At 31.3% G+C, this 11,273-nt stretch overlaps 2 protein-coding genes across 6 annotated transcripts in view; one reads left to right on the top strand and one right to left on the bottom strand.

The window, feature by feature from the left end:
• LOC107487471 (L-ascorbate peroxidase 3) overlaps positions 1–2,537 on the top strand; it is a 4,651-nt gene extending 2,114 nt beyond the window's left edge. The window contains exons 6-9 of one of the 2 annotated variants that reach the window (XM_016108113.3): positions 1,138–1,220; positions 1,741–1,820; positions 1,936–2,032; positions 2,217–2,537. In XM_016108113.3, the coding sequence (XP_015963599.1) occupies positions 1,138–1,220; positions 1,741–1,820; positions 1,936–2,032; positions 2,217–2,393 (437 nt within the window). In that variant the 3' untranslated portion in view covers positions 2,394–2,537. The remainder of the gene's footprint in view (positions 1–1,137; positions 1,221–1,740; positions 1,821–1,935; positions 2,033–2,216) is intronic. The other variant, XM_016108114.3, reaches the window with a different exon arrangement.
• Positions 2,538–3,173: 636 nt separating this feature from the next.
• On the bottom strand, positions 3,174–9,336 carry LOC107487472 (histidine kinase 1-like). 4 transcript variants are annotated; one of them, XM_052262310.1, is made up of 13 exons: positions 8,948–9,336; positions 8,616–8,852; positions 7,663–8,454; positions 7,230–7,477; positions 6,982–7,141; positions 6,774–6,900; positions 6,567–6,656; positions 6,182–6,376; positions 6,006–6,075; positions 5,759–5,801; positions 5,513–5,653; positions 4,090–5,250; positions 3,174–3,758 (listed from the first exon to the last, which is right to left on the bottom strand). In XM_052262310.1, exons 1-13 carry the CDS (start codon positions 9,215–9,217, stop codon positions 3,540–3,542), a joined length of 3,753 nt encoding a protein of 1,250 aa, XP_052118270.1. In that variant the 5' UTR covers positions 9,218–9,336; the 3' UTR covers positions 3,174–3,539. The 4 variants fall into 4 exon arrangements, with proteins under 4 accessions (XP_052118270.1, XP_015963602.1, XP_015963601.1 ...); XM_016108116.3 differs by having other exon boundaries at positions 7,663–8,451; positions 8,610–8,852; XM_016108115.3 differs by having other exon boundaries at positions 8,610–8,852.
• Positions 9,337–11,273: the final 1,937 nt, after the last annotated feature.

Below are 11,273 nucleotides of genomic sequence, written 5' to 3' on the forward strand. Positions count from 1 at the left end.
ACACTAATAATTAATTTTAATATGTAATTGATTTAGGTATTGTTGGATAATATATAACTTAGCATAAATTTACTGTATTAGTTAATAGGAGATGATTTCTTCATAGACTAATCATCCATAATCTTTAACTAATTTAGTTGTATAAGAGCAATATTATTAATTAGTACAGTAAATTTATGTTGAGTTATACTATCCAATAGATGTACACTTAACATAATTATTTTTAACGAAAATATTTAATAATAAAAAATTAATAAAAAACAGTCAAATTTATTTATTTATTTTAAAATTTATTAATTTTAATAATAATTAATAAATATTGAATAAGATAAATTTTGACTATATTTTTTTATCTCTCCAGTATTACTGTATTTTTAAAATATTAATATCATTTTATTTGGAGACAAATATTTTGAACCAGAAAAATAATTCCTAAGAAATTGACTTCACTCGCATCTAATCTAATACAATCTTACCTAACCTCACCATTTTATTTTATATTCTTTGGCGAGCCTATCATATAGACTTATGTTGATTGTTGTTTATGTTCAAAGACCAATATACCTAGTACAACTGGCATCAATTTTTTTAATGTTACAGATCTCAACATATATAGACAATGATTTCATCCAATGCATGTCTGCCACGTACGTACTATATTTGGTTATGCTCCGATCTTGCTTTTTTGTTATCAATCTCACTAGGCACTCAATAAGTGCTACACTTCATATTAATTAATCATGATTAATTAATAATTATTTAATTTTTTTAAATATAAAATTAATAATTATTAATTATAATTAATTAAATAAAAATTGTTTATCTATATTTTTTGTTTCGTTATTAACTCTGCTCTTGTTAATTGCTATACAATAATACTCCAGAACTTTTTTAAGGAAAAAAATGAATTCAATTTTACCCTATCGGGTAAAAGATTGTGCGTTTTTTTTTCCCTGGAATGCTAATATGATTTTTATTGGCAAGGCAATATCACAGTATAAAACAAAAATAATTTAGCCATTGAGTAATAATAATAGGTATCTGTTTCTACTTGACCATGTATGTCCAAATATTTACAACAATAATTATGGAAAAAAATATAATCATTTGATATATATACCAAAAAATAAATTTCAGATGCACAGCATTTAAGGGATGTCTTTTATCGCATGGGTCTCACTGATAAAGACATAGTGGCTTTATCCGGAGGCCATACATTGGTAAGTTCCAAAGCTATTCATATAGAGTATATATCTAAATTAAAAATATTATTTGTACACCAAAATCAGTCACTAAAATTAATTATTAATATATTTATATATAAATATATTTAATTTAATTTATTTTTAATGTATATTTATATTTTAATATATATTTTATACTGATAATTGATTTTGATGTATACGTAACATAATCATATCTAAATAAAACCTTAAGAAAATTTCACATTTCCTCTCAATAAAATTTTGTTACATTAAAATTTTTCAATTTTATAAAAAGAAAATATAAATTTATATTTTAATCTAACCGGTTGTTTTTATCTAGACAAATAAATCTAATGTGACAAAAGCACTTACATGTTATAAAATTTAAAATTCTCAAATTTTTTTTTAGAAAAGAAAATATTAAATGTGAACTTTCTTGAGGAGCTATTTCCATATATATTCTTCCATGTATATAGTTGAATAATTAAAGGAGACATTATTTAACCTCAACTTCATTGTATTATTGATTGATAAGGGTAAAGCACATAAAGAACGCTCAGGCTTTGAAGGCCAATGGACAGAGAACCATTTGAAGTTTGATAACTCCTATTTTGTGTAATAACTATTTGCCATAATCTTTCATCTTGAATTGTTTAATCAATTAACCATGTATAATTGCTTTACATTGAAATCTCATCATCTCATAGAAATTGTTAAAACTAACAAACAGAGAGCTAATGGATTCAAAAGATTCATTCAAGCTTCCAACAGACAAGGTTCTAGTTGAGGATCCTGAGTTCCGCAAGTATGTAGTGCGTTACAAAAATGTAAGCTCACACAGTTAATTACTCTAATTAATTAGTAGTTGGAAACATTAATTTAAAACAGTTTATACAATCGTAATACTAGTTATTTTTGCTGTCATAGTTGATACGTAATTGAATGCACGTGTAAAATTATTTTATTACAGTTTGATGAGTAATTAATGATTTTAACTAACATTGTTGTTAGGATGAGGATGCTTTTTTCGCAGATTATGCAGAGTCACACAAGAAGCTCTCAGAGCTGGGGTTCAATCCAAATCGTGTTTCAGATAGCCGTATAGTCCGTGGAGTTATAGGGTTTCTAGTTGCCTCAACTGTGATCGTGATGGGTTACTTAATTGAAATCAACAGAAAAAGCAAGTGATTATGTTGTCTTATTATTGTCTTTCTTTCCAGAAATATATGCTGATATTATATTAACACTCGTGTCATTTGTGAATTTCGCAATTTCAATTGTATGTGGGGGACCTTGTATTCATAATACAATCATAGTTTATTATTGTTTCAATCCACATCCATAAACAATTTTGACATTTTTGCTCTGTTTTCTTTTTGGACAGTTATTCTCTTTTTGTTCAAATTGCATTTACTATAAAAGGCCCAACAACCTTGTATCTTTTAATTCAGAAGTTAGCCCAATACCGTTTAGACAGAAAAAAAAGCTCATGATAATTCTGTTTTTTTTTTTTTAATCGTAGAAAGATTAACCTTTTCATATGTGGACTCAAAACAAAAAAATTTGGGCGAAGACCTAACATGGACTACGAAATACTTTTTAACACTTTGTGCCTTAAAACACCCTTACCAAGTTACCATCACTAATATAAGCCTTATATATTCCTAATTACTCCTATTGAATAGAAATTAATCTCTATGATTATTACCTACAAGGCTACAAATTTTTGAATATCAAGGATAAGAACTAAAGAACAAGTCATTTTCTCCTTAAATGGTATTGACTATTTGAATTGCCTATTATATCATAGCATCTCATTGTAAATTATGTCTTCATAGATTCAACCATGTATGGTAGAATATAATTGGACGAAATTTGTTATTTTTCTTTCTTTTATTTCAATAATAAATATATCCATCTGAAACTCTATTTGTTGTCTTGAATCTAATGAGGTACAAGAACAGGAAATAAAACCTTCTCAAAAGTAACATTCTTCCATAATTAAAACTCAAAATATATATGCTTGCATTGCAAAGATTTATTCCAGCGGGCCCCTACTCCTTTTACTTGTGCTCTCTGCAGTAATATGCAATAACAAGAAAAGCATCAAGCTTAAGACAATTACTGTTACTAGTGAAGTGAACTATTATGTCAGGAAAATTGGACTATATATAGTTCTTGAGATCATACATATCACAGCTATGATTTCAACCGTCACAAAAAAAGAAAAAAAAAAAAGAGCTAACCACTATAAGGTAAAAGCTTCTATACAACTATTTATAGGCTTGTTTTCTAAGGCAACCCTTTGTTATCTTAGGCTCTCTATTTCTGAAGTCATGATGTTTTTCTTTTGGTGAGTGAAAGTATGGTGGACACCATTTGCTTGAAGTCAATTGGCTTTGTTAAGTAAGCATCCATGCCAACTTCAAGGCATTTGGCTTCATCACATGACATTGCATGAGCTGTAAGGGCAACAATTGGAATATGCAATCCTGTTCCCACTTCTGATTTCCTTATTGCTTTTGTTGCTTCATAACCATCCATCTTTGGCATCTTGTTTTTCACAAAGACACAAAGAATCAGAACATTTAGGCTATATAATTCACTATGATATTTAAGCTTGTGAAAAAAACAAAGAAGAAGAAAAAACTACCTAATATGCATGTATGTATGTAAGTATTTATGTATGTTACAATTTCGGTGTACCAGTATTATCAATTGTTCTAAATTAAGATTGGCAATCGCAATCACAACCACAATTGTTGCAATAATATTTGCAATTACATTGCAAGAAATTAACCATAGCCACAATTTTAAACCATATCCTAAGTTATTAAATATAACAGTATAAACATATTATCTTTTTTTTCCCCCTACTTCATACCTGACAATCCATTAGGATCAAGTCATATGGTGAAGTCAAAATCTCTGTTTGAGATCTCATGTTTCTTTCCTTCTGGAGAGAATCCCTTCTGCAGTCATCAACACCTAGCTTGCAATGGAGAGCATCTACTGCTTGTTGTCCATCACCTACAGCAACAACAGAAGCTCCCATTTTCTCAAGCATTATGGTTGCTACCCTTTGAAGCACAGGAGTATCTTCTGCAAGCAATATCCTCAGGCCTTCAAGAGAATTTTTTCCATTGACCACATTATTATTTGGGCCGGCGGCCCTATGTGTTTCGCCACATTCAGAATCTCCACCTTGAGATGGTTCTTTAGTGGACAGTGATTTAGGGTCACTTTCTTCAATGGCATGTTTGGAAGAACTGGGGCTACTCTGACATGACTCTTCTTTCCTTGCATTGTTAGTATCTTCCAAATGTTCATTGGTTAATCCAACTAAGCAGTTATTGATCTTGTATGTTGATGATGCGGGTGATCTAGCCACCAATTCAATTTGTTTATCTCCATCGACACTAACAGGATTAGAACCAACCGTTTCGGAAGTGTCCGAATCATCAGAGCTACCAGCATCAAAATGAGTAGAATCAATCTCAAGAAATTCATGCAACTCGCCCTCTTTTGTAGTGGTCCTTGGACCAATCATATTATTTCTCTTTTGCAGCTCAAGATTTCTCTCCTTTATGACTGCTTCCAAAATGTGAACCATTTTCGCTTTATAAAGGGGTTTGTTGACCATCAAAACATTCCCTTTCCGACGAATCTCCATCTTTATGTTATTGGATGTGTCATGATTTAGCATCCACACAAACCTTGCTCTCCCAAAGTATCTATGAAGGAAGTTAAGCTGTTCCTTCCATATGTCTGTGCTCAAGTCAAGTAGCCCAATGTCCACAACAATGACGAAAACCGGTTTCTTCATGTCTTGTATGCTGAGTAATTTAGACTTCAATCCCTCGGTTACTGGATAATGTGCATCGAAGTTATTGTTATTATGGACTGGACTTCTTGCATGAAAGAGTTCCCTCAAAACCTGTGTTAGTCCATTCCATTCAGATGCTTCTATAGTGCAAACCCCATTTTTCTGTAACCACTTGGAAGTAATCAAGCGACTCATGTTGCCATGCAGTGCAAGAAGTACCTGCATTGAAACTTCTTACTTAAGAAATGCTTGTTATCCTTAAAGTGATTTTCTTTTATATCAGTTCGCATAAGGTTATACTTCCATATAAGACTTAAACTTTATATATGAGTCATTTTTTTCCCCGAAAATGTTTGTTATATTTTATCTACAACTCAACATAAGGCAGTAAAACATTCTTCCTCATATCTATATCAACATCAATATAATTTTTTTCTTTTCTCAAATATTATTTGCCAAGGAAAATAGTGATTCTACTCACCACTAAGCTATTGTCAGTAAAATCCAATGCATAATGTTGCTCTGTGACATCAGTAGGTGTACTGAGAACTAAGCATAATCTCATGAGTGTTCCTTGGCCCTCCTTTTTGACAACCTTGATTTCTCCGCCCATCTTATTGACCTGCCACCCAACAGAAGTAATTAGAAATCATATTTCAAACTCACAACATGAGTGGTGATTGTATTGTGTTTGTGTGAAATTTGACACATCAAGGATCATACTCACCAAGTTTCTGACAATGCAGAGACCAAGACCAGTGCCTCCATGCCTGAAATGATCAAACGCTTCAGAACTCGATAAATCATAGCATTCAAAATGTTATCTAAACTGTTGGAGATAAATTTCATATTAACTTTTTAGTTTCATAGCAATCTCATAGGATAATATCATGACCCATGACTAGCTGTTAGCTAAGTAGTAAGTAACTTATAGAAGACTTTATCTTGAATTTCTTGAACATTTAAATACTTACAATCGAGTAGTTGATGGATCAGCTTGCTCAAAGCTTTCAAACACAGAATCCCATTTACTTGGGTCAATGCCTATGAAAATGTAATAGAATTCATATGGATGAATGAGGCATATAACATATAGAAAGAAACCATAGTTGTAGATATAGTATTCCAGACAATAGTTTCAGGTTCATACCACAGCCTGTGTCATCAACTTCAAACCAAAGTATCACTTTGTTATCTCTCTTAGTTGTTCTCTTTTCATTGTTTGCATTTTGCTTCTCTCTAGCCTTTTGTATACACCGTGATTTCTTCTGTTCAAGTGGAAAAATTGGACTACCATTGCAAGAATTTGGGTATTCGCACCATCCTCGCAGAATGATGTGACCAGCTGCAACACATAGTAAGACACACAATACTCAATGTTTAACCTCATTCCAATGTTTAAATGTGATTTGCAACATTCGGGCATGTATTTAGAAGTCATTTTCAATAAACCAATTATAAATTTCTTTGAGATTTTTGTTTATTATTAATATTCCAACTAGGTAAACTATTCCAATTATAAAGGTTTGGCTTACATGGAGTAAACTTTATTGAATTGTTGATCAAATTTGTAAAAATTTGAACCACCCTAGCAGAATCACCCCTTACTACCTTTGGCATTTCATCTGCAGGAAAATGGGCATGACTAGATGCATCAAAAGCTTGTTAAAAAGTACTTCTCATGATCTACTTTTAGGGTGTGTTTAGGAATTGAAATGTCTCATGAAATTATGAATACATACCAGACAGATCTAAAACAGTCTCTACATTGTGGTTAATGCACTGGACAGAAAACATATCTACAAGCCCTTCAAGTTCACGACCCAAGTCAAATTCTGCATCTTCTAGGACTAGTTTTCCTGATTCCACCTACATTAATTAACTATTAGGAAGCTTTTGGGAAGTGCAATTTTGTTAGTGTTGAACAGAAAGCTTAGCGTATATCTCAACCTTGCTAAGATCCAAGATGTTGTTAAGAAGACGGAGTAGTGCAGTTGAGCATTTTCTTATTTGAGTAACTGTTGAGTATTGTTCATTTGTGAGACAGTCATCAGATATAAGAATGTCAAGCAACCCAATTACTGCTGCCATCGGTGTCCTTAATTCATGACTGCAATGAATCCAAAATCAAAACTCACAAACACACCTTAAATTATAAACTTTTGAATAAATCAGCCTCATACTTGAAAAAAACTTACCTCATGTTCGCAAGAAATTGGCTTTTGTAGTTGCTTGAAGCCTCTGCCTTTCTTCTTGCTTCCAGCTGACTTATCAATGCTGCTCTTAGTTTCATTTCCTTCGACACTCCATTCGTCAATATCAAAATGCAAACACATCCAATAACTAGAATGCATAATGATGCAGATATTAGAATAACCAAAGTTTTGAAGGCTCTTTCATCAACCTGCCCCATGATATACTTTCTTGGTATGATGATTACCCCCACCTGCAAAGAATAGGTCATTAATTCATATGATATTCTACAATAGGATAGTAGCTAAATTAATAGGGTGAAATAGTGATCACTTACTATATTCTACATTTAAAGATGCCTTTGAAATTTTAAAAGTGGTGTTATGAATACGAATTAGGATCAAATATAAGGAAAGCAAAAGTGTCTTAAAACTTTACCAAAGGAAGTCTCTTCAAGTTTAGGAAGAAAGAGTCAATGTAATATTGCTGGTGGCCTAGCTTGGCATTTTCTACATGAACCTCATGACTAGGAGGAGAATGGTTTCCATAAGCTCTCTGCAACCACTCAGCACCAAGTTTGATCACTTCATTTTCGCAATCAACCGCCATCTTAAGCGTTGGATGCTTTGTTGAATTTGTCAGCAGAGGTGCATTTGTGGAAGTTGCAAGCAAGTAACCCTCTTGTGAAGTCAAGTACATGTGACCACTGTGCATCTCAACTAGCTCCTTCATCAGCTGTCCAACGCTATAAAGCGCCGTTGTGACACCCACAACTGCCATAATACTCTTATTAGAAGAATCCCAAACAGGTAATGCTGCTGAAAGCAATGGCGAATCAGTGAACTTGCTCACTGCAACATGCCATGAGGCCACACCATCAGGTACTTGTGAAAGGCCAGCTATGTTGATTAAGTCTTCCGGTGCAATCTTCATAGCTTTCCCAATCTTATCCCCAGTGACAGGATCAAGCGGCTCACGGTACCAAATTGCTGATTTGTTACCATGAATGGCCTTATCATTCCAAGCCTGATGCGCCGAAAAGGAATTCATCTCATTAGCAACCATAGAGTAATTCGAGAGATCCGAATAGATGTAAGATGTGTTGTTATCCTTAAGATCTCTATGGAAAGCTTGGACAAATCCATTCTTATAATTGATGGTTATGGAGTTCAGAGCTTTCTTACTAGAAAACAATGCCCATGTTATAGCCCTCATTGCTTCATACAGCTGCTAGAGTTGGAACAATCAAGACATTAACAAGTTTATATGGTAAGTGCTGACATTGTATCAAACATGTTAAGTGCTAACAACATGGTCCCAACTAATAACATGGAAAGAAAGAGTTTAATTTTGAATGAAATAGTAAGAAACTAATTAAGGCGAACCTCAACTTGCTCTGCTTGATTAACAGGGTTGCTGTAACGCCTGATCACATACTGAGAAAGCTTCACCTGAGCCGTGGTGATCTCGGCCGTAGAATTCAGAATGTTCCACATCCTCAAGATTGGGCGTTGAAGAAGCTCGTAACGCAGATCATATGCCAGGGTTTTGAGTGATTTTGTTGTGTAAATCTTGGTGAAATGCCATGTTAGAATAGTAAGTAGCCCTATCAAGATTGCTAGCATCACCTGCACAAAAACAAAATCAGGTTCTACTTCTACTACTCTTCATATTTCAATTTCAATTATCTATAAATTAGGGTCAAATTTCAATTATGACATACCATGATTGCTAGGCGAACAACAAAGACACTGTAGTAGGATGAGAGGCAATGGCTACTACTTGCATATTGGAATGCTTCTTTTTCAACATCTCTATGGAAGATTCTTCTGCCACTTGGTGGTGGTGGTAGTGTGGTTGTGGTGGTTGTGTTCCAATTCCATGAAGGTGCAAAACCGCATAATCTATCAAACACATGCTTGCACTTATTATTGCTTCCCATTTGAGAACATGCAGAACCTTCAGAACAGGTTTCATATCTGTCTTCTGCCATATATAACTAACTTCTTCAGCTTTTCAGGTAACAACACATTCAAAGTTCATACAATCTTCTAAGCTTTCAGAAAAAGAAGAAAAAAAAGTTCACACTCCTCACTACTCACTACTATGCTTTCAGTTTCTGTATCTTCAATATAAATACAAGCACATGTAATATTATAAAGACGAGTCTAGATTACTAATCCGTTAAGTAAGTGTCGGGTTTTGAATTTATTAGCCAACAACAAATTTTCAAATAGAGTTATGATTCATGACAAATTAGTCCTTGATGCTTTTAAACCGTGGAATACTATGAGAAACTAAAAATAAAGACAAAGAATTCTATATTTTATTATAATAATATGTTACAGACATGAAAAAGCAAGGAAGAATAATATAATGTTGATGGATATTGATGTTGGAATATTGAGGTTTAAATGCATTTAAATATTTAATTGCAAAATGATGTACTATTTTCATGGTCATTGATTGTAGACTACTAATATAGTAATGGAATTTTTTGCCTATAATAAAAGTAAACAAATTTTACAGAATTAACTATTATTTCTTATCCACATGATTTAACATCGAGAACTTATTTAAGAGAAAATGAGTTTTGCAATATTGAAAGGAATCAATGGTTACTAGAATATAAAATGTTTAGTAGTATAAAAACTTATAATTGATGATGACATGAAAAGTAAATTATATATATATTGACAATATCTAAGATTATGCACTAATTCTTTTTACTATTTAAATTATATGATATACTTAAAATATAAATATGATGTTATCCGTTTCTCAATATAAGTATGACAAGTTGAAGGTAGAAGATAAAATGTCAGTTAACAAATAACCACTTTTAACAAGTTGAACTATTGTGATGTGTCATTTGGCACTTGTTAGTGCAAGAGCAAGAGGCTAATTGGTGGTGTTAATTAAGTGAGTTGTTTAATTTTGTTATGTATCAGCAACCACAATGTTCATGGCTTGACAAGATACTGCATTTCTCAGTGAGTTAAACAAATCTTCCAAAGTTACAAAAAAATTTTAAAAATAAAAAAGTCCAAGTATTAGTATGTATACTAGAACAAATTGCATTTTCTTATTTGAACCACTTTACCTTTAATTGTGAGATGTTGACAAGGGAGAAGGCTAGAAGGTAGGGATGTTATATGGAGTTAAGAGTATTTTTTTATATTTTATTTATAACCTTAAAAATCCACTCAATTCTTGTATTAGTAACTAAGACCTATTTTATTTTGATTTTATTTTGGGAATCTTAAAGGAATTATATCTCTTTTTTTTTTTTTGAATCATTTCCATGGTATTAGTATTGATTCCAAATTAGTCAAGGAATTGAATTTAGTTTAATAATTTAATTATGTGATGATAAATTAAAGAGAAAATTCCACTCCCCTTTCTTACGAGATGTTAAAATGATACTTCTTTTTCTTTTATTTTATAAATGTACATTCCCCTCCCTTCTAACTTTTAAAAAATCTCATCTTTAATCCATTTTATATTTTTTGTGTTAACTAATATTAACTTTATCTATTTTTTAAGAAAAATAAAATTATTTTTTGAAAAAATATTCATTAGCAAAAATTTTATTTTTTATCATTAAATTTTTCTTATCAAAATATCCTTTAATAAATTAATTTTTTATTGATTAAATTGTATTTTTACCAAAATAATTTTAAAAAAAATAATAATTAAATTATTTTTTCTAAGATACCTACCCTTCAATAATTTTTTAATTATTAAATTGTGATTTTACCAAATTTTTTTAAAAATACAATTTAATCAATAAAAGAATAATTTATTAAAGGGTATTTTGGTAAGCAAAATTTAATGATAAAAAATTAAATTTTTGTTAATGGTATTTTTTAAAAAAATAATTTATTTTTTCTTAAAATATGAATAAAATTAACATTAATTAACACAAAAAGTTTAAAATGGATTAAAAAAATTTTTTAAGTTAAAAAAGAGAAGAATATACATTTATAAAATAAAAAAAGAATGTCATTTTAACATCTCACAAAAAAAAAAAAAAATGAAATTTTCTC

This window comes from Arachis duranensis, chromosome 5, assembly GCF_000817695.3.
Source record: "Arachis duranensis cultivar V14167 chromosome 5, aradu.V14167.gnm2.J7QH, whole genome shotgun sequence".
Classification (NCBI taxonomy): domain Eukaryota; kingdom Viridiplantae; phylum Streptophyta; class Magnoliopsida; order Fabales; family Fabaceae; genus Arachis; species Arachis duranensis.

Excerpts from the sequence above, each read along its gene's own strand:
- LOC107487472 (XM_016108115.3), bottom strand. The coding sequence starts at position 9,217 with ATGGCAGAAGACAGATATGAAACCTGTTCTGAAGGTTCTGCATGTTCT. Across the intron at positions 6,657-6,773 it reads GACTGTTTTAGATCTGTCTG|ATGAAATGCCAAAGGTAGTA; the intron begins GTATGTATTCAT and ends ATTTTCCTGCAG. Across the intron at positions 5,251-5,512 it reads TTACTGACAATAGCTTAGTG|GTACTTCTTGCACTGCATGG; the intron begins GTGAGTAGAATC and ends GTTTCAATGCAG.